Genomic DNA, 23,291 nt, shown 5'->3' with positions numbered 1-23,291 from the left:
AATGTAAAAAGATTGATGTACTTAAATGAAAGTCTGTTGAAAACATCTGTAATGAAAGTTAATTTGGGGTTCCCCGCTATGGTGTGCCTAATGATCACATTGTAGTTTTGGCTTGTAGAAGACTATAAACTGATTTTTTTTTTATTGCGAGCAGCTACTTTTAATTAATATAAATGGGGTATTTAGATGCTCTAAATTATTCAATCTATTGACTATTGGTATAGAGAAAATAGGTTGTTGATGTACAATGTTACTACATGCATGTGACGGGTTCAAAATCTATCCAGTTTTTGATATCAAGAAATGTGCCTTTTTTTATCTTTTGCCACAGAATTGTCAAAGTATTAAAACATGTCTCATTCCGTATTTAGTGTCATGCGACAGTTGTACCTACAAACCGGGGATGTCGTGTGTTTTCTAACTTTGAGTTTTTAAATTTCTCAAGCTCTATCACCAGGCAATTATTCAGCTCTCCAGCTGAGCTGATAATTCAGTCATGTCGTATGGTGTGGCTTTGATAATAATAGCAAGAACACTCCTTTAGCAACAAAGGGAAATGGTGGCAGTAACATTGATTGACAATGATTTCAGCGAATAGCATTGGTCCGATTCCAATTCTGGGCCGCTTTCGAAGCAGCATATATATTTGAACAAGACTGTTTCAACGACCATTGGCAAGCACCCATCAAAATTCACTCGCTTCAAGAGGCAACCGAAACTCAAAACCAATCAATGTTCTAAAGAAAAAAATTCACTGAGTGGGCAAAGATTTCACGAATATGGCTATTATGTGTTTAATGCGCTTTCTTGCCTTGCACCAGCCCTGAAGGTTTTGTTCCCACTGCTGACTTTGAAAAGAAGTAACTTGCCCACTTACTCAGCCGCTTTGTTCATGAAGTTATACGTACTGTATTTTCGCAAAGTGTAGTGTTTCAGAGAGTCTGCCGCGTGGGTGTAACGGTTACGGCGCTCGACTGCTGACCCGAAGGTCGCGGGACCGAATACAGGCCGCGGCAGTCACGTTTGGATGGAGGCGGAATGGTAGGGGCTTTGCGTGCTGTGCGATGTCGGTGCACGTTTAAGAACACCAAATGGTCGAAATTTCCAGAGTCTTTGCTGTGGAGTCTCTCATAGTCATGTGGTGGTTTTAGGATGTTAAACCCCAGCTATGATTATTAGTAGTATTATTTCAGAGAACCCTTCTGGTTACCGTCTAGCCTCCTGTAAGGAATTACTGCATGTAACAAAAAAAAATATATATATAATCTAATATGTTTGATGGTCAAGATATGAACATGTAGGTAACACATGCTTGATGTGATTTGAATATGTGATGATGGTTATTGACATGGCGATGGTACTTTTTGAATGATAGATGTCACTTTGTTGGGACCGTAATTGGCTACTAATGTCTGTAGCCCATTTTCTGCACTTTTGCTAGCATTGTTACATCTCAAAGTATTTTGTTGTCATTGCTGGCTCACTACGACAGCCTTGTAGCTATGACGTTGTACCAGCAGGTCATGGGTTTGATCCCAGCCATGACAACCGGATTCTGAGTGGGGGGGGGGGGGGGGGGGTTTAAAACATTTACGTAAAATTGTTGTTTTCGTGTGTAAGACATCATAATTTAATCAACACTAGTTCCGCCTCATGAACTTTTCTCAGTAAAAACAAAAAAAAACATTTGGATTTTTTTTTTTTCTCCTATAGATGCTGGCCAGCCTCCAGTTTCATATAACAAACTCGGAAACATCCGTAGGAGATGCTACAGAAATTTTGCAAGCCATTCACGCAGCATTAAGAGACATCTAGCAACTACTTCCATGCTACCCTCCAATGCAGAGTATATGTTTCAAGTTTTTATTTGTGTAGAAACATTATGAAGGAGTTGCATGTATTTTGACTGTTCTTATTGCTTGTGCCGTTAAGGCATTCGGGCGCAATTTCACTTCACGATGTAAAGAACTACTCCTGCAAGCACTATGCAAAGACACTTTTGGAATGTGCGAGCTTTTTAACTTGTTATCGTTAATTTATCACTGTCTGTGGTCTTTCACATGTCTGCATTCTTACCGCGAAAGCAGAATTTAGATAGTGTTTCCGATGGAAGCGGGAAAGTTGTAGGCCCGTGTGCTCAGCTTTGTGTGCACGTTAAAGAACCCCAGGTGGTCGAAATTTCCGGAAACCTCCACTACGGCATTTCTCGTAATCATATGGTGGTTTTGGGACGTTAAACCCCACATATCAATCAATCGAATTTAGATTCTGGTATTGACACTGGTGCTTCCGTCTTCATTTCTTGTTCACTTCTGACTTCATGTGAACGTTTTTTATCTCAATAGGTCTCCCGACCACCTCATGCATCATTACTTCATCTTTGAGCCATTGGACTTAATTCACATTTATAAAAGACTTAAGTTTATTCTACACTCGTCACAAGGCACTTGTCATTCGCAGTTAATGACATTCATTTCTAATGTCATTTTTTGCATTTCTGATTCACAGCTATACATAATAGCATTCATAATTGGTGTTTGTGTTTCTCTTTCTTCATATGCATTTTTTTTTCTTCCTATTATCATCTGCCTACAGAACTACCGAGTTTGCTTCCATGCCTGTTAGATGGATGTTGCGCAGGAATACCGACCTTGCTACTGTAGCACTACTTCCCCCCTGAAATTATAAAGGAATTGAAAAAACGCCAGGCTCGTGTGGAAAGCGCAGCACACTCGCAGCTAAAACTGGGAGAGCGGCATTTCAGGAACCCATTGTAAACTTACTTGGGGCTACTAATACGCCTGCAAAGGTCCCGCTACGCCATAAATCATAATTTTTTGTCAAGTTTTCAAGCACCCACTACGCCATTAGAAAAGCAAGGTACCCTCTGCGAGGTATTACGTGCACTTAATTGATTCTGCGACCAACGACGATGAATAATTGTGGTCAAGCCCTTTGTAATGTGCTTGAGGGATTGAACGACCTGCTAATTATGAAATTTTTATTTTGTGATGAATGGTTGCACAATTCACATTGTGTGTCGACTGCTTGTGATTTTACTCTTCTATCACGCTACGGTACCTATGTTAACGTGGTCCCTTCCTGACATAATGTCTCTATAGGTTTTTGTTTTTTTTTTTGCGAAGTTTCCAGCAGCATCATGTAGAGGGTCCAGGTTCAAACCCTGTTCTATTCTGAACATTTTTTATTTTGTTTTTTTTTTCCTTCCGATTTTGTGCGACAGCGGTTACAAACACCGGCGGTGGCAATGGAAAACTACGGCGCCAAAAACGACCCTTGTTGCAATTTCATAATAGCTTGCACTGTAAAAAGAACAGACGAGCATTTGTAAATGTGGCGAACAGGAGGTGTTGGTGTCAATTCTGGGAAAACGAATAGGGTAATTCCACATATCGCATCAACTACTGCGCTGTTCGTCATGAAGTTGTAAAAAAGTTAACATAAGTCACTTATAAGAACCTTATCTTTGATTATATTTTGTCGTTACTTGCAGATTCAGTCATTTTCTTGTCATTGTGAATACGCATGTCGTGTTTGCATGGGTTCAAAAAACACATTCATGTAGGAAATGCTATCATCTGTGAATGTCATTTGCTATGCCCATGAACCTCCAATAAAAATGGCCTTAGCACCTGATCAGACTCGCTGTAAATGACATTACATGTGTCGTGTGATAGAGTTATTCTTTTATTATAGTATGTTCTTTTCTAAACACATGAAATTGGCAAACAATGTTTGGACTCGTATGCATATGCCAGTGTATGGTCTAAGTGAAAACATTGATGAGCATGGGCAACAAATTGGGTTGTCCTGATTACACTGAATGCATCCAGAATGTCTCGTTGAAAAATATTCAGCATTGTTGTGCTGTTTTTCACATTATTGCATTCATTCATTCATCAGTGTGATAAATATAGGGGACTTCAATATTGTGACCACAAGGCCAGCTACTTTAGTTGGCTGCATTCTGTTTGTAAATATATAGTTAAACGCTTCTCGCTTTTGCAATTGCTGGTCCTGAAAATGTGCCTGAGGAAAGTCGTGTAACAAAGGCGGTCCGTTGATGGCTGCGTTGCGTTACACAGGGAAGAGTAAGCCGCAATCTTTGACTCATTCATTCATTCATCAGTGTGATAAATATAGGGGACTTCAATATTGTGACCACAAGGCCAGCTACTTTAGTTGGCTGCATTCTGTTTGTAAATATATAGTTAAACGCTTCTCGCTTTTGCAATTGCTGGTCCTGAAAATGTGCCTGAGGAAAGTCGTGTAACAAAGGCGGTCCGTTGATGGCTGCGTTGCGTTGCACAGGGAAGAGTAAGTCGCAATCTTTGACTGGTGTTCAGCAATTTTCAATCACCGGTGGATGTTACGATCCATTACACTTTGAAGGAACTTCGCTTCCAGTTGGCACGTTGACATGAGACGCAAGCTCAACTCTGCTTAAAATTTGTGTGTACACAATATAGTACTAATAGTTGAACGAATGGTATGCAAGACCACGATATAATGAACAGTGGTTAAAATTTGTGCAGATACGATATAGCACTAATATTAAAAAGAATGGTAGGTGTAACCTCCTTATAATGAACAGATATTCGGAAAGAAAATTATGGATTGCCTTCGTGCTTCTTTCAGTATAAGATAAATAAAAAGCCTGTTGAACTCATTTTCCCATTTACCCAGTTTTAATTAGCTAGAACCTGTCGTGAAGTCATTTTGTTTGAAATGAAAAATGCATAGCACTTCGAGCCGACACCTGGATGAGAAGATACTACTGTCAGTATTTGGACATATCGTAATTAGAGTTTTTGAAAATGTACTGCAGCTTTCTAAATACTAGTAAATCAAAGAGAACTATCTTATCTTTGTGTTGGATACGAGTTTTTTTTGTAACGAGGTTAAGCAGTGCTAATCTTTTCTGCTTGAGCAGTTTCATTTCGCACGCGGCAACTTGTTCAGTTTTCTTTCTATTCAATGCCTATATACTGAACATCACGTAAAATTTAACGCGTTGTTTCCACTACATATATTTCACTGTTGGAAGGTATAAATAAAGCTTTTAACATGAAATAGATGGACTTATTTCCTCACTGCTTCAACTCTCGTTGAGGTGCAGGCTTTGCATGCATTTACTCGTTCACTGCAGGACCTGTTTACATAGACCACAAATGTATGGTTTACGCGCTTAGAACAATTTTCAGGGTACGTTTTCAAGTGTTCTACTGGCCCTTTCTGCGTGCGGTGAATTGCTCAGTTTGTGAACTGGTGAAGCTACTCTCCTGTGAAGTATCTGGTGTCACCGCACACAACGTAAAGTTGCGGTAAGTTTTTTTTGTTTGTTTTTCAACGTGTCTTGTGCAGTTCCTCAAATGCACACAAGCGCAGTACTGTTTAATGTGCGCTTGCAAGGATGCGATGCCTGCTTTTAGTATTGTCCTTGTGCTGTATTCATCAGCCTTGCATGTGATACTGTATTTAGCTATCAGAGCGTTAGATTTACCATGTAATGCACTGTCTTTCGGAGGATGTTCTGTTGGTCAGAAATGTTTCCTTTCAGAAAAATTTTGTATACATCGAGCGAACTTTGCAAATAGAATGTACAGCGATTGCATGCTAGTTACACCTGAAACCTGTGTTCGAACATTGAAGTTTTGCAGCCGTCATGTTTTAAATGTTAAGAACTTTAATACTCAAGTCTACTCCTGCTAATTCAGTTATGGTGAACTCTAGAGTATGCATGCTGCGACCCTGTTATCTACATTTTTGGTTCGTTTTACTCAAGTTGCAATATCCATATTGTATTAAAAAACTGAATTTTACTAGAAGTTCTCTCTGATAACAAGGTTGCGACTTGAAATGTATTTCTTGGTGTACGCACTATTTTCGTATGTGGACACAAGGTCTTCCAATAGTATAGGTTCTATCTGTCACCATGCATAGCGTTTCTATAATCTAGATTGTGGAGTTTTAAATTAATTTAATGTTGCAAGGGCATGCGTGAGGTACCTTAATGGGGTACTCTTGAATAAGTTTACCCAGTATGTAGCTTTCACAAGCCCCAGCATTTCATTTCATCCATAGCGGAAGGCCTGGTACATAGAGCAATTTACCACGTTACCCACACTCGTGATAAAAAATAAGAATGCGTTATGTCATGCAATTCAACCAGGCGTGAAATTGGTACATAGATCAGTCATAATAATTATGTGCCATACAGAAGAAGAGTGAGATTTAAATCACCGCATTCATTCATAATTAAAGTCTAGTACATTGATTAAGTAATGCATGTGCCCAAATCATGTAAGCACTGTGTTGTAACATTTAACATTAAGTTGACTCATAAATTTGGCATGTTTTTGGTTACAGATAAAAAACCCTCCAGTGTGCTAAAACTGTTGGATTTTGCAAATATTGAAGTTGCATAGTTTTTATGCAGTTGGTTTGTGTCATTCATACAGCATAAAGGCAACATTTGTGTTCATATAGGTGCCAATCTTGATATAGGCATTGAGGCACATTGAGGCACAAATGCCAAGAAGAGGCACTTGTAGGCTCTATAAAAACACTATAAAAGACTTCCTTAGCATCTAATTCATGTTCAGATATCAAAGTGGTGCAATAGGAGTGCAAGGAACAAAAGAGGCATCTACCTGAACACCTGTGTCTACTAAAGTCACAACATGCTTAGCGATGCATCACCGAGTATCGATAAATGGGGCACATTGGGGCAATCTTTGTTTATTTTATTACAGTTTTTTTGTTGTTGAAAACGAGTACTAGATATTGGAAAAATGTTGCCAGAAGGGTGTTAGTGGCACCGTCACCTGTTAGATATGGACCTGAAACGAAGAAAATAGCATTCAAACTTCACACTAAAGCACTCGACCGAAGCAGTCTCCCATTAAGCAAGCATCTAATGTGGTATTGCACGATTGGTTTCAGATATGGCTGAGTGAAGTCAAAATTCATAGTCGCTACGTCATAGCAGTAAGTATTTTTTAAGGGCTCTTCTTAAGTAAGCATCTAAATGTGATGTCGCACAATCTCTTTCAGGTATAGCTGAGTGAAGTTAAAATCTATTCAAATCAGCTCTCAGACACGAAGTAATTGCAATAGCTAAAGTCTGCCCACTTGAGCTACAAAGTAATTGCAATAGCTAAAGTCTGCCCACTTGAGCTACATTGCAAAAAAAGTCTTTCCGACTAGTATTATATAACACTAATTGAAATTTACGTAGTCGTAGGTAGAAAATAATATTGAACTGCATCCAGTTAGGTATGTGCATTGTTTATTGGCCTGCGGTTCCAAAAATAAAACCTGAACACTGATCGTGCAGAGCCCCACATGTGAGCAATATAAAAAGAAAAACTCATTCTGCATTTGCTCTCCTGGGGAACATTTTCATTCAGGTATAGAGTTTCTAGCAAGCTGATCGTTTCTTCTTTTGCCTTTCATTTCACTCGCGGCAGTGCATGTCAAGAGTAATTGACGCTTTCAACCTTACGGATTTTTTAAGGGCTTGATCGATGTCGTTGATAAGGTCATCGCAGTTTTCAATCCCGACCGAGACTCTAATCAGGTTGTCAGTGATGCCAAGTGCTTTTCGCTGATCCTCGGGCACTGACGCGTGAGTCATGGTCACTCTGTAAAAAAATATATTTTTATAGCGGACAGTCTCGGCAATTCCCGCCGAATTTTTTAATGATTTCTTTCACGGCTTCGACCAATTGTATTTAGTAATGGGGCTTAATGAATTCCAACAGAAGTTTTGAAACGGTCCTGGAAGCAGGGTAGTCTAATAGAGCCATGTGACTTCCCTATCGTATTAACTTGAATACTACTAGGTACCAATACTACCTTTAGCTTATGCTGGCTACTTGCCATTACAATACAGAAATTGTCTTTATTCAGTCTCAAACCAATGGTCCAGTTGTCTGTGAAGCTTCATAATTTTTTTTTACATTTTGCTTCTGCTGCATTTTTTTTGGGTTGTACGAATGTAAAAGCTCTATGTAGTTGTCCCTACATCCCTTAAAATTAAAGGAATCATGAATAACCCTTCAGTCATGCTACGAACATCGCAGTCAAATCTTGCAGACATGCACAGCAAGCAGATCTAGCTAGTGGAGTGCAGTCGCAATTATTGGGTTCCCTCTTTTAGTACCGAGGCCCCTCCTCGCTCACTTCGGACCCACTGGCGCCCTCTGTGGGACATCGGACAGAGGGTCCCACGCTATTGGTCAATGGAGGGCATAAATGAAGAGTGGTGTTTCGATAAGATGCACTTTTGGCTGTGCGGTGTTGGCACATGCCATTTCTGCGCTCCATAGTCTGCTAATCTTCCCAGTGAGCTGCACTCTCATGCGGGATTTACAGTGGGATAGAGCAATTGCGTTTCGTCACACACGCTCGAAGTCGAGACACGTGCTAGGGTAACTTGTATCCACCGCGCCATCTCTTCCTCTATAGCGTCACGTGCACTCGCCGGAACTAGAGAGAAAAAGCGCTTGAAGTACTATGGGCTGAACTTTTGTAACTTCACTCATTGACAGATTCGAAACTGAGGTCATCTGATGATTACTTGGAGAAACGATGCATAACCCCTTTAGCTGCTCTCCACAGCACATAAGAATTCAACTTATTATTTAGTTATGTCATAGACAATAGGTCACAAATAAACTCTTGATATGTTCACATTAAGCTCGGGGCAAACTGGCGTGCGCAAATACAGACGACACAGAAAAGAAGAGACAGGGACAAGCACTTGTCCCTGTCTCTTCTTTTCTGTGTCGTCTATATTTGCACACACCAGTTAACCCAAAATTATGCACCATCTCGCCCAGCTATAAGTTTTACTGAATCACATTAAGCAATTCATTTCAAATGCCCAACTGCATCATTTTGGTTCTAGCTGGCCACGTGTGCTTGTGCCCAATTCACAGTGGCACTATCATGTCACCTTGTGCAGCATAAACTTTATGCATTTTTGGTATTTATTGTACCAGCGATATCACACCTACAAAAAAGAAACAAAAATGTTCAAGCAGCGTCTCTGACTTGCAAAGGCTGGCTCAATACTCAAGCTGATGGCATCACACGGTCTGCACTGTATCAGTACAAACAAGGTCATATATATTTTCTTCCTGCTCTGCCAATCAAATGTGTTTCACAAAGTCTTTTTTTCTCTATTTCTTTGATACTGTGCTTCTCTTTCTTTCTTCCTCTCTCTGTTGCGCACATGCTTTTGTATGCGGATTTCATTTTTAGTGGACCATTGGCAAATAGGGCGGGGGCTTGTTTCCTTTCTGTGGCATAACTCGCGTTTGTTGTTTCATTCACACACTGGCTAGGAAAATGCGGATTGTGCTCCCTTGACCTAACCTTAAACAGCTTCACTGTTAAAGGAAATGTTACTATGCCGGTGAATGTACTTACGGCAGCTCGGCGAGGCTTTCGATGGAGCCGAGACTTTCGGCCAGGGTTATAATCTTGAGATTCTTGAGGAAGAGGGTTGACTCCTTGAGGCCGCCTTTGAGCATGAACGTCACCATGCCGCTGAAACCGGAGCACTGGCGCTTGGCCACATCGTGCTGTGGGTGGCTAGGCAGACCTGCACGTTGCAGTAATTGGTTCGTGAATCAATGATCTTCGAAACTTTATGGTTTATCCTGTATATACGCAAATCTGACTACTCCCATGACAGGACCAGGAGGTCAAATCTTCTTGCCCCGTCCTGACATACTGAACAGCGAAGGCTCTGTTGTGATAAACTGGTGATTCAAAGTGATTTGAAAGTTAGAAAGAAGTGCTCGCATGGGTAATTGCTAAAAAACATTTGCACATCCTCACGTTAAGCCCAAGTGGCCAATGTAGTGGCGCTAATATGTATTGTCGTTAACATTGCCATTTGAGAAGCAAATCAACTTCGCATGTAGTGTATAGTTTTCATGTTATGTCGCAGAAGCACCTCGTAATGCTGGTACTAGTATTTAGACATGGCAGCCGAGATGACTTCATCTCGCATCATTTTGCTTTTTGACGGTGGTCGTTTTTCACAGTTTTTCACAGTATTATCACTTACTGATTTATTGCCTCATGTAGGATGTGCCTGTCATGCTGTCCACTCTTTATAAAACTTCACGGTGTGCTGATACCTAAAGATGGTGACAACATGGACCACAGTATCGGGATAGGTAGTTTTCATCAAGCAATGTTGTGTACCGTCGTGTTATGACCTTGATCTACTATTTCCACCTACTTTTGACTTCATGATCTTGTGATATTCTTATTATAATGATTTTACCTGCCACTATCATCAGTCGACTAGGGACTTACCAAGATCCCTAAACCTTTGCAGTGTCTGTATTAGAGCTTTTGCAAAGGCTGTACCACTTATAAAACATACTGAGCTTAGCATGTTCGCTGAAGCAAACACTTTGCATTCTAAAAAAGGTTTGTACTGGGGGCATTTATTATGCACCTCTTCCTCATCGCTGTTATCTGTTCATTGTGATCATCATTTTCATTCAGCCATTCCTATTATTATTGTGTACTCATCATCATTGTGTCTGGTGTGTTTGTTCACCCAAGCCTTTTCAACCAAATAAAAATCATTCTAACTGAGACATTATAAGCGACATATGATGGGCTAATATTATTAATCATTGTTATAGATTAAAAAAGGTGGAATAAATGACAACAGGTCAAGTTATAGGCACAGTGGCAGTTATACCAGCTTATTCACTTGGTGAACTAATAATTTGGCTTACTTGCTGGTTCTCACCTGGGTGAATGACTTTCTCTACGAGAGGGTGGGCTTCCAGAAACTTTGCCACGCGGAGTCCATTCTCCATGTGCTTCTCCATGCGAACGTGCAGGGTTTTCAGGCCGCGGTTGACGAGGAAGCAATCGAAAGGCGATGGCACGGCACCCGCAGCTGCATGGCGTGCACGTAAACAATTTATGTAAAAATGGTTTGTCGAGATTGCAGTCACAAGCATAACACGCTCATACATGCAAACAATGTTCCGCATTTTCTCCACAATCCTTTGAGATGTCGGTAGAACAGTTTAGTCATCACAAGATCATCATTTTAGCTGTGCATACGAGTGCAACTTGCAGGGTCGTTGCCGGAAAAATTTTTAAGGGAGTGGGGCGTAAAATCGCCCTTTACTCCTAACTTACTTCCTTACTCCCTAGCCTTACACTCAAAATATAGAGTAAAAAGGGTGTCTTTTTTGTCCCGCAACAACAGTCGTCATCGATCTTGCATTCCTTCCCTTGCTCTATCGCACTGCGCCCAACACTTTCAGGTCACGAACGACATGCGCATTATCAGCGTGACATGGCTTTTTTGATAGGAAAGTGGCCAGCACTGGGTTTTCAAGAAAGGGAGCGCGAGAAAGCCAGATGATGATTACTGTTGTGGGACAAAAAAAAACACCCTTTTTACTTGGATCATTTTTTTTTTCAGTGCACACCCAACTTCACTGCTTGCCATTAATAACAGCTGATTAAAGCATCTGTGTATTATGAATGTGATGCTGTAATGAATGTAACACATTTTCTACTTTTACAGTATACTCCAGGTTGAGCTTGGGTCTGACCACCTCACTTCAGATATTTGTCAATAAGACATAGGATTTACACACCACATACATTATCCCGAAAAAAGTCTTCTATAGGCAAGCTGTCAGCCACATTACAGTGGTATTGTAATACTGCACTCACCATTTTGGAAGTATCGTAGTTTGTCGTTAAGCTCTTCGTCGTTTGTACAGATGGCGCCCATGACCACATCAGAGTGCCCTGCGGTTTTAATGACAGGTGTAAGCTACCGCTCGGCAAAGTCAGTGATCTGTCGAGCACTTTCAGTAGAATCAATTGCACAAGTGGGTTGAAATAATATGTTCATACTATAATAATAATAATACAGTCTCACAATTATCACCTAAGCAATCACAAGCAATATGAAATACTGGTGGGATGTCCTACACCGATTTATCATTATTCAAATTCAATCAAGGGGCACTGATGAACGTCATTCTGAACCTGTACATGATTTCGGAAATTTCGCAACTGTACTCTCATCATTAATTTATCCATCTCTGTGATATAGTGGTTACACTGCTCGGCTGCTTACCTAAAGGTTGCAAGTTTAATCCCCGCCGCGGCAGTCGCGTTGATACAAAATAAATGCTGGAGGCAAAATAATTGCTCCTTTGCAGTATCATTGCGCTTCAAGGAACACCAGGTGGTCCAAATTAACGGGGCTGTCTTCTGCAGTGAGCCTCATAATTATGTTGACGTTTAGGCATGTAAAATCCCAGGTGTTGTTGTTATTATTATTATTATTATTATTATTATTATTATTATTATTATTATTATTATTATTATTATTATTATTATTATTATTATTACTTGAATATAGATAACTAGTTGGACTTCTTTATAAAATAACATGACCCTTTTTTATTGATGAAATATTCTTTATAATTAGTTTTGAGTTGACATTGTCTAAATCCACGAGGCCATGGGCAAACTATAGCCTGAAACCTTTAACTTTGCCCCCTATGTACCATTTTTGTATCTTTTATAGCTTGCAGACTGTCTATGAAACATAAACCTGGCGTTTTCAGTGTTTGTCATGCCCAGTGTGCACAAATGTGTAGAAATAAGCGTTGTAATTTTGTTCAATGTCTGTTTAACTCTGAAGCCAGCTAGTGAATTAAAAGTGCTACAATACTGCTTGTTACTTAAATGCATTGAATTCTACACATTACTTTAAATGCATTGAATTCTACACAGTTTTGAAATAGGAACTTACCGTTCATATATTTTGTGAGAGAATGGACGGAAACATCTGCGCCCAGCAGAAGAGGCTTCTGCAAGTGAGAAAGAAAGAAAATAGCATGCAATATTCAAGCTTTTGCCCGATTTCGTGAAAAGGCCATCAGTTGAACGGCACCGCTCGACGTACCTGGAAGTAGGAAGACATGAAGGTGTTGTCGACGGCGACAATGGCCTTGCACTTTCTTCGGACAATCTCGCAGGCCCCCTTGATGTCGACGACTTTCATGGTTGGATTGCTCGGTGTTTCCAGCCATACCAGCTAAGAAGAACAAAGAGCGAATGCAAAGTGAGTCAACACGTCATTACCTCAAGTTGCTTAATTTGCCTGTCAATAATGAATATACTGTAGTAATCGTTAGAATAAGGCCTGTAGGAGTAACGTCTGCAGTAATGAATTACGAAACAATGTTTGCAATTACAAATGCTGAAACAGCAAAATTAAAAAATCGCTTGTGCAACATCCACTAGTTTGCCACCAACAGGTTGGCTACTCCATCGGCTGCTATAATTTTTGGTTTGAGCAGGTGATTTGTGTGCTCAACTCTGAAAAGCAGTGCAAGAAGAAAAGACAAAGAATGCTGAAGTACACAGGATGTGTGGTTAGAAACGTAGGCATGCAACAAATTGTTAATGGCCAGAATGCTGTAATATCAACCTTACTTCTTGAACAGTCCAGGGACTTTATTATGCTTAAAATATTTTAAAAGTAACAGCCTGCTTTTTTTTCTTTATATTGTACTCGAATATAAATATGAAAGAAAAACATGGTTAAGAGAAAACATAACACTTACTTTAGTGTTGGGCCTTAGGGCAGCCTCGAATTTCTTTAGGTCTGTGGCATCAACAAATGTCACTTCGAACCCTCTAGGTATCAGCAGGTTCCTGAACAGCCTATTCGTGCCTGAAATGGTAGTGCTTTGTTACTTCCATGAAGACATTTATCGCTATTAACATATATATGGACCTTTAAAACACGTTGCATGTGACAATATATGCTCCTTACCACCGTACAGGTCATCGAAGCTGACGACGTGGTCACCACTGTTCAGGAGGTGTGTCAGGTTATGTGTGGCTGCCAGGCCCGAAGAATATGTCAGTGCTGGGGAAAGTAGACAAAAACATGGAGGATGTGAAATGTTTGACTTCTACTTTGACCAAAATGAACACACTTTCACATGTTATAGAGGCTCATTGCAAATCGTAAATTCTTCCAAAAGCACTTTGACTTGGGCGAGTTGGTAGTACATAATTGGATAGGCTGCAGGGCGATTGAGACAAAGAGCATAGGAGACACACAGCGCCCGGTGTCTCCTATTGTCTTTGTCTAAATCGCGCTGAAGCCCATCCGTAAATTCTTGTTCTTTTGTCCAGCTACTCAACGTACATAGGCTTGGCTTCTGCATAAATATTTAACCTTACTCTTAAGCCTTTCTTAGCTACAATTTTCATTGACTTGATCCAACTTTACCTGCGTGTTGCTAAACAGGAAAATTTAACCTTTGCCTTGGATTATGGCATAGCGTATATTGGAGGGATTTAGTCCTACAGCCTTCAAGAAGGGAAGTCCACTTTTCGAAACGTCCACTCTAGCACACAATCCCTGTTTATAGATTTTTTTCAGTTTAATTGTTATCTTTTCACAAGCTAAGCAGCGGCCGGCATAGAGCACAAGTAAAACGTTCAATTCCTTTCCAAGGTAGCCATGTAGCTGGCCCTAAAAGACAAAAGTACTATACTAAGAATCGTGTATAGAGAGTACTGTTTCGCAACAAGGCACTGTACACTGTCTGTTATTCTTGCTTTGTGAGCACATCGAGTGCATCTCCGTGTCTCGATTGAGTGGTGTTGTGTAAGTCTAGCTGCGTATCCTGGGTGTGCTATCACGTTCTCTCCAAACTTCAACACGCGAGCATGTTGAGAGGTGCTCAGGCGTTCTAGCTCATGTCAGATGCGATTGTACCACTTGTACGTATTTGAGCAGCCTCATTTTTTGTCATCGAGGTTTTCCTCTTTTCCTTAGGTTCGTATCTTTGAGAGGTGTCGGCTGCACTCCAAGGCTCAGCCTTTTGTTTATCCAGCAAGACAGACACAGTATCTACACCTATTGTGGTATTGCTCTTCAAAGAAACATCGGCCACTTATAGCGGACACCTGTGCGGTCACCATGTGCATCGCCTCCATACTTAGGCTTCTCTCTCAGAACACTTCCAGAAGCTGCCACTTTTCTGAAGCTCAGCGGAGCCACTTCAGAAAACGTGTATGAGGGGCAGATAACAGAGAGCAATCAAGTGATGGTAGATTGAACTGTGCAGCAAAGGCCCTTGCAGTTTATATCCAAACGCTGTGCTGTATTAAGGTGGGTGTAAGAGTTGCTTACCCAATTACCATATCGCCTATTAGTGATTTGCGAGTGTGGAGTGGTAGTCCTCTGTAAGTGTGTGCGTGTTATTTGCGTAACAGTACGGACACTTCCTGTCGGGAATTCGCTTTTCTCTGAGAGCTTACTGAGAGTCCAAGAGTTTACAGGCTGCAACCCTGGGATAATTATAAAATTGCATAGCTTTCAGCATTTCCTCACGCTCATGAGTTATCTAAGACATGCCGCAAGTGCACTTATTTAACTTGCTGAATCTTATTGTTCAAAGTGATAGGGCCAGTATCTTTTACTTCGCTCACCATTGCTACAGACAGCTTTTCATATCTTGGGGAGCGAGCAGCCCTTGTACGTATCGATAAGGGGGCTCATCTTTCCCAGCTCACTCCTTGTGTTAAAGCTACAAAAATGCATAGCTTGCAGCATTTCCTTGTGAACGTGGCGCACACTCGTTCACCATTCTCTTGTGAAAATGATAAGGCCAGTATCTTTTGCCTCTCTCGCCACTGCTACAGCTTTGCATTATTTAAGAGTGGCCTGCGTATGTTTCGATAAGGGGGATTATTTCTGTCAGGCACTCTTTGCGGTAAATTAAGACTGAAATGTTCATTCGATCACCCCCCATTCTCCACCTATGCAAAACTGTCTCGCAAGAGGAAAGTATGAATGTTCGGTTTTCGAAAGACAAATCCTTTCTTTTCTCGATTTGAAAGGAGCGATGTCATTGCAATAGTTTGACTTTGTTCTACTTGCAATTGATGATACAATGTAGTCGCTTCTTTTCATCAGTCATATGTTTGAATGCATGTGCACATTTCATGTACACCTTTGGCTACAATAATCAAGGTTGCTCCTCACACTTGCGAAGAATCAATAATCATTGATTGAAGATTCCATGGATTGCAAACGTACCATACTTTGCGTGCTCCAGGGCTGCGAGACACTCTTCCAGGCACTTGCGGGTCGGGTTGCCAGACCTGGAGTACTCGAATTGCTGCAATATACAAGATTAAAAGCAAGCTCACACTTAGCATACCGCTTACAAATCTACTACTAAACAGCATTGTGCAATTGCAATTGTTCACTACTGGTTTCAGTGTGCCAATATCCAGGCCCATAGCCAGGAATATTTTTCAGGGGGAGGGGGGGCACTTGCTGATGATCTTGACTATTTTTTTAAAAAATATCAATTTTCATTACCTATTTTCGGTCAAACACCCCCTCCGTCAGAAGTTCATGGGGGAGAAAGGCTAGGGCACTCTCCCCTCCTTGGCCACAGCCCTGGCGATATCAAACTTACTTTACAAGTTTTCCTATGCCACTACCGCTGCAAAATATAGTCTAGCACGTACATTAGTGAAAACGAGTACATCAGTGAAAACAAAATCAACAGGAATATTTTTGATCTGGCTTGAGTATGGAGGGACTGGAGGTTCACCTCCCTTCCCAAAAATTTTCATGTTTGCATACACGTAAAAACACGCAAGTACAAACATACAAGAAGCTCAAGAAGATTTCGTTGATGGGCTAGTTGGTACATGTCTGCGTACAAGTCTGGGTATTTGTGTCTTCTTTGTCTTTGCTTTTTTAGCGTTGCAAATACTCAATATATATCAATACATAGAGCGTAGATGAACACTACCCCCTCCCCAAATCCAACTGCCCCCCTCCCCCTAGTGGAGAGAGAGAGAAACAACTTTACTTATTCCATCTTAAGGGAAAGGGCCTGCGAGAAGGCGAGGGATCCTACTCGTGGTAGGCCTCTTCTACCACCTCAGCCTACCTCAGGATATCGCCTCCTGAAGGTTTGGGTTGTAGCTGCGCATGGCAGCCTCCCACAGCTCCCGACTACTTAATTGTTTACGAAGGTTTCGGGGGAGTGGAGTGATTTCGACATTGCCGCATAATGTGGTTAAAGTCCGCTTTTCTTACCGTACAAACCTTGCAGTCTGAATTAGAGTATATTCCGGGATAAATTTTGTGGCGTAATGTAGCGGAGAGAAAAAAAATTCGGGTTTGTAGTTTACGCCAGAGGAGGACCTCACGCCTGCGGGAGAACTGACGCTGTAAAGGTGGTAGGGTTTGGCGACCGAGGCGGTATACTGCCCACAAATGTCGTTGTATGCAAGTAATCTTTCTTTAGATGTACATGCAGTAGGTAAATCGTTGGTTTCTGAAACGTCCCCAAGGCTCGGATCGTGAAAGCTCGAGCGCTTGCGCGGGTCGCCTCATTACCAATTAAGCCCGAGCGAGCAGGTGTCCAGATTAACGCAACAAGTTTGGACGGCGGGTTACAGGAGAGAACGGCTAGGGCTGTCCTGCAAGCCCCTACCCGCTCCGAAGTTCTATGCGGCAGTTTTCGAATCACTCACTACGACAGAAGAATGAGCAATCGCCCCCCTAGTGGAAATGTGTAAGTAGGAATCCAACTGGTTTCAGCTGGTGTTAACTTTGAGGTGGGACATTAGAAGCAGTTGGTTCTCTCTCTCTCTCTCTTACACACACGCACACAACTATGCCGCTGCTCGACAAGGCTGCAAGTGCACGTGGTCGCCAAGTGGCCGACTGTGATTACTGCCTTTAGAAGAGGCCGAGGCGATTACACGCCTTGTAAATCTTGTTTCTTGCCGGGCTTTTAATGGCTCACTCTGCCTTCCGGTAATTGTCGCTTGATTACAACGTTTGCTGCACCGTGCGATCGGGTCGGCCTTAGCGTGTCATATATCCTGTGCCGCAGCTTCTTAATTGTCGGTCGCTCGCACTTTATTAAAGTCCTGGCGGTGCATCTTGCAACAGAGCACGCGACGCCCGATCGGTGTACGCAGTCGCTGGATCTGTCGCGAGATTAATGGCGTATATGGTTGCGTGACTGTGTCACGTTGTACAAGGCTCATCCCGTGGACGGCTATGCAAACTGGCCTCGTTGCTGATGCAAAAAAAAAAAAAAAGGTATGAGAACGCACCGCAATACACGCGCTGGAATGCACCAGGATTGCAGTGCGCTTGCGCAGACATGACGTCACGACACGGAAGCGCAGTGACGTCATGCGCCTCCAATATCTAAGATTTCGTTTCGCACCGCGTCGATTGAGTCTTCGGAATTGGTGAAAGCGGGGCAAATATTTGCTGTAGAGGAATTTCGCATGTGGGACCATCCTAAATCTACACTTGTCCGGCTTAATTATCTGATAAGGAATCCTATAGGATGCATCGAGTCAGTTAAAAAAAAAGTATGCCTGCATAAAGAAATGTCAGAAACAAAAATAAAAGAAAACACTGACTTCGCAACGTGCCGACTGCATAAAGCCGAGTTCACTCATGTGGATGCCTTCAAAAAAAGTTTAGCAAAAACGCATTGCGCATTGAAGTTTGCAGCGGCACCTAATGTCTAATTAAACAGCGATGCTTTATACATTTTTGCCAGTGCCTAGGCACTGGCAAAAATCTTGACATCAATACTTGACATCAAAAGAGAGCTCTCTTTTGATGTCAAGTATTGTCTACTAAACTGTTAAGCATCTTCAAAATATATGTACGTTATATCGAGTTTGTTATAAGCCGAGCACACTACAGGAATAACAAACCTCCCGATTTACTGCGCAAGTTGTCAGGTTTCTCCGGCGCAAGATGTAATAACTGTGATTGGCGATAGAGCGATCGAGTACAGAATGAGAGGAAGAGAGAGAAAAAAAGATGATAGAGAAAGAGACCAATTCTAGGGGGGGGGGAGGGGGTTCGCGAGGAGAGATTTGAACCCGCGTGTGACCACGATCTGAAGGCGAGCGTCCTAAGCACTTTGCTATCCAGGCACACTAGCAGAGTGTAACATAGGTTTGCATATTTGGTATAGCAAGTAGGTGGGAAAGGGAAGCGATAGTCAGGAGGAGGAAGGACAGCATAGCATAGGGAGAGTAATAGAGAAAAAAGGCTGAAAAGGGAGAGATAGAAATATAAAAAGCTAGAGAAATATAGAAGGAGGAAGCGATAAATACAGAGAAAGGGAAGAAAGAAAAAGGTGGAATGACCGAGAGAGAAAAAAATATATGGAGAGAGAGAATTAAAAAGAAATCGAAATAGACAGAAATCAAATGTGTTAAAACAGTGACACGAGCGAGATAAATGAACTTAATTTGGCCAGGCTCTTTGTGCTTCAGCCCTAAGGTGGGAGGCCTCCTCGGTCCAGGTGGCAATGACTCGCTGTCCCCGCCCGAGCCCTGTTCACCAATCGTATATACCTGGTTGTAAGGGTCTTGCGCCACCATGGCAGAGCCTCCCACTGGTCTTCGATTTATTCATCTGAATCCGTTTCTTTCTGGTAGTTTTTCACTTGGCTGTGGCGACGGTCCGGACTGTTGTTACACTCCAGAACCATACACGAGGCGCGCGTCCGGAGGGCAAAACTTGCAGTCCCGCCCGTAGGCCCCTGGATACGTCGCGTGCATCAGTGTTCCGTGCGAGTACGTTTCGGCCCGGAGTCTTCTCTGCAGGTCACCGCTCCAGGTCACCGAGAGGTGGCCATGTTGGAATAACGCGTGAAGTCGCTTTCAAGCTAGCCCCGCAGCTGACTTGAAACTTGTCCTGACTTCGACCGAGCCAAGTCGCCTTCAAGTCATCCGCAAGTTCGAGAACGATTTATGGCGACCGGCAAGACTGTCTTGAGTCAAGAACGAGTCAAGTACGAGTCAAGTAACATCTCTGCATTCGGGGGTTAAACCGCTTCCTCTAGTAATTGGCCAAAATGTCCGAGTACTTCTTCGGTATGCGCTCATGCTCGTCGGGACAGCCATCAGTGCGTTCCCAGCGTGTCGGAGATGGCCCGGCGTGCGCTGCTTAGTCCATCTTGGTGCCTTTTAAAGGCGTATACAGTTCTGCCTTTCCGATCCTTTCGTTCATGCATCATCTGCACGCCTCTTGCGAATCCGTTATCACGGCGGTATCCCGCGTCTTGCATGTAGCGATGGCCACGGCCATGCCCAGCTCTTCCGCTCTACTCGGGTCCTTGGCTCGTATGGACGTTGTTCTAATTTTGCCGTTTACGTCGATCGCGCTTATGGCAAAACGGTCGTTTGTAATGTACGCCGCGCCGTCCATGTATCTTACATCTCCTTCATTGCTGTTGGTGCGTTCTAGTAGTATCTGCTGGAGTAGTTTTATCCTGGCTTGTCTTCTTCCTTTGTCGTATTCTGGATGCATGCTTCTTGGTATATCGCTTATGTGTAAGTTGTTTCCGATCTCGCGCTTAGTAGGCTGACGAACGTGCGTGCCATCTTTGACGCGATAACCCGAACGTTGCTGCAGCGCTCTACCCGTATATTCGTCGGCTGCAGTCTTTCCAGCAAGTGGATGACATGGTGCGCTTCCACGAGCTCTTCAAGCGTGTTTTTTGAGCAATTTTTTTACGTGAATGTGGAACTAGAAACGGAAATAAATAGAGGAATGAACAAAGAAGAAATTTTGCAGAACTCTGAAAAACAGCAACAGCCAGGTCTACCCGGCCTTCAAGTCATGCATCATTGCAGTGAAGCGCCCACCGTCTCTAGCACTGAACAAATGCATATAAGTGTTGTAGAAATAAATATATTTGAGTTTTAATTTTTCTGTATACATCTCTACTGTTAAACAAATCTCAACACTGCAGCGCTTGTCAAATGGGTCCGTCAGTGCTACGACAGTTGACTTGCCAAGGGGGGGACCGAGCCCCTCCCTTAAAAAAAATGGAAGTTGGCTTAAGCCCTGGGTCTGCCTAGGTGCGCATCAGCTCCGCTGTCTCTTTAGCGCTTCATCTCCCGTGCAAGATACGCGTTTTTTTTTTTTTTTAGTTCTGTTCTGAAAGTTGTGTCTTGCACAATTCGCAGGTGCACGCGCACATGGCACACACTCGAAAGAGATCCGAACCTTGCTTATATAAGATAAAGTATATCTTAAACAAGAGAACAAGCCTGGGGGGAAAAAGGGGGAGTCACGGAAGTGTAGATAACGACCCTAATCATCAGCGACTGGTATCGGAGCACGATAAGCGCGTCTGCCGGTTCTCCATGTGCATTGTCGATGATTACTCTTAGACGATTAGCAGCAGTGGTGTAAATCATGTGAGTGGGGTCGGGTTTTGAACCCCCCTTGTGCTCAGGCTGTGGGGGGGACACGTCTTGAATGCGCCCCCCTCCATAAGATTTGTTTCTCAAACATCATGTATCCGAATGGCTTAATTAATATATGTGAGGTTTGGCGTCCCAAAACCACCGTACGATTTATGAGAGACGCCGTGGTGGAGGGCTCCGGAAATGTCGATTACCTGGTGTGACATCGCACCTCTACCATGTCACCTGCATCGAAACGCGACCACCGCGACCGGAATCGAACCGGCGACCTTCGGTTCAGCAGGCGAGCACCCTACAGCCACTGATCCGCCGAGGCCGACTTATCTGAATGGCTTGACAGTTAAATTTAGTGCACCCAACTTTTTTTCAAAGCCTTTATTTCCTGTAACGTGTACCGGTGTTAAATACGCCGCAGCTGGGTGGGATAGTATATTGAAATGTCAAACTGCCGCTCGATCGGTTTCAGAAGAGACTGAACAGAACAATGCAATAACGCGAGCTGGGGTCCTATACGTTCGTTTTTCAGTTCGATTTCAAGACACGTGGCTTTAGTTTTTGTGTAAGTAAAAATAAAGCCCTGAAACACTTAAAAACAAAATGACCACCATGGCTGGCCCTTGCGGTTTTTTTTTTTAGATTTACGCCACTGATAAGCAGAGTAGAGGAATTGGCTCCTTGATAATAAACCGTTGACCGTTCTTTTTTTTTTTTTTGCAAGCTTTTTTTATGAGAAAGGTATTGCGCGATTCGCCCCATGCACATTTTGATTTTTAAAGGGCCCGCCAACAAGCTCCGACTTTCTTTTTTTACACCCTTCAAACAAGCTGGTGCATCTTTCGTATAGACGGTTTCAAGATTGCAAGCGTTGTGTCCCCCCGAAAAACTTTCGGTCACCTCATTTACCAGCTCGTAACATAGAAACTGGAAGGACATTTTCACCTTTTTTCGATTGTAATAAAAGTTTCCTATTAGTTATTTTTTTTTTCAGATAAAAAGAACGTACTTAATGTTCAATGCAATCTCTTGTAGTTTTTATGTTGCTCAAAAGAACATATATTTTAATATATTCCGCCAAATGAGGAAAGGAAAGTGTATAAAATCAGCGGGCCATTTCCTAACGCTCTTCTTGCCCACCGATGCTATTGAGGCACTTGGGTGGATGAAACCGGATGTCATCCGGGACCTGTTTTTGTAAACAGTGAGAGGGTCTACACGTCCGACCAACCTCCTTCCACGCGCAGAGACGTCAACTCGGCGATCGGTGATATTGACTTCATTACTCTTTTGTTGAGACCTGGACCAATCGACGAGCTGCGTGCTGCGTCACGTCGCCAATCACCGAGGTGATGTCACTGCGCGTGGAAGAAGGTTGGTCAGGCGTGCGAAGAGATTCGCGAGCTTTTCCTGCGCGTTTAGGAGCCTGTTGACGAGTTGCTATTCTGGGTATTTTCGAAACGAAGGTTGGATGGTCTTTTGACAAAAAAAAAATCATATAAAAATTGACCTGCATTTGTGGATGGTGCATTCGTAATATTTAAAAATAATGAATAAAAAGATTGCTTGCATACGTATTACGAAGCGTTATAACACTTGGTAACACTTTTATAATGCTGCGCATGGGCGTCGGCAGGGGTGTGCAAAAAAGCAATCCCCCCTCCCCCCACTCAAGCCAAACCATGCCAATGACATAATAAGGAGGAAGGGGGGGGGCTACGACGAACCTCACCCTTTCCCTCACAAAGGGAAAGGCTAGACTGTGATATCTTTAGTTTCGCAAGGTGAAGCAACGTATATAGTCAACATGTATACGGCTGTGAGAGAGTTTTTAGTCGTAAAGCTACGGCACATGTCGTTTCTCTTGCACTATCTGTGGTTGACCGTGTTTTCTGCCAGAGGATACGCGCTATCAGTGCTCCATATTCCGGGCGTGGAGTCCGGTGTGT

General features: G+C 42.6%; 2 protein-coding genes across 3 annotated transcripts in view; one reads left to right on the top strand and one right to left on the bottom strand.

Annotated features, from left to right (window-relative positions):
• LOC119181744 (histone H2A deubiquitinase MYSM1-like) overlaps window positions 1-5,094 on the top strand; it is a 32,601-nt gene extending 27,507 nt beyond the window's left edge. The window contains exon 13 of the mRNA XM_075875548.1: window positions 1,714-5,094. Within this exon, the coding sequence (XP_075731663.1) occupies window positions 1,714-1,815 (102 nt within the window). The 3' untranslated portion in view covers window positions 1,816-5,094. The remainder of the gene's footprint in view (window positions 1-1,713) is intronic.
• Window positions 5,095-6,746: 1,652 nt separating this feature from the next.
• Window positions 6,747-23,291, bottom strand: part of Cth (Cystathionine gamma-lyase) — a 35,519-nt gene continuing 18,974 nt past the window's right edge. Inside the window, exons 2-11 of one of the 2 annotated variants that reach the window (XM_037431830.2) lie at window positions 16,163-16,244; window positions 13,880-13,975; window positions 13,668-13,777; window positions 13,004-13,135; window positions 12,851-12,908; window positions 11,755-11,832; window positions 10,808-10,960; window positions 9,460-9,634; window positions 7,524-7,667; window positions 6,747-6,863 (exon numbers count right to left, since the gene is read on the bottom strand). In XM_037431830.2, the coding sequence (XP_037287727.2) occupies window positions 6,845-6,863; window positions 7,524-7,667; window positions 9,460-9,634; window positions 10,808-10,960; window positions 11,755-11,832; window positions 12,851-12,908; window positions 13,004-13,135; window positions 13,668-13,777; window positions 13,880-13,975; window positions 16,163-16,244 (1,047 nt within the window). In that variant the 3' untranslated portion in view covers window positions 6,747-6,844. The remainder of the gene's footprint in view (window positions 6,864-7,523; window positions 7,668-9,459; window positions 9,635-10,807; window positions 10,961-11,754; window positions 11,833-12,850; window positions 12,909-13,003; window positions 13,136-13,667; window positions 13,778-13,879; window positions 13,976-16,162; window positions 16,245-23,291) is intronic. The other variant, XM_037431831.2, reaches the window with a different exon arrangement.

Source organism: Rhipicephalus microplus, chromosome 10 (genome assembly GCF_043290135.1).
Source record: "Rhipicephalus microplus isolate Deutch F79 chromosome 10, USDA_Rmic, whole genome shotgun sequence".
NCBI classification, from domain to species: Eukaryota; Metazoa; Arthropoda; class Arachnida; order Ixodida; family Ixodidae; genus Rhipicephalus; species Rhipicephalus microplus.
This window is presented reverse-complemented; position numbering and strand designations above follow the sequence as displayed.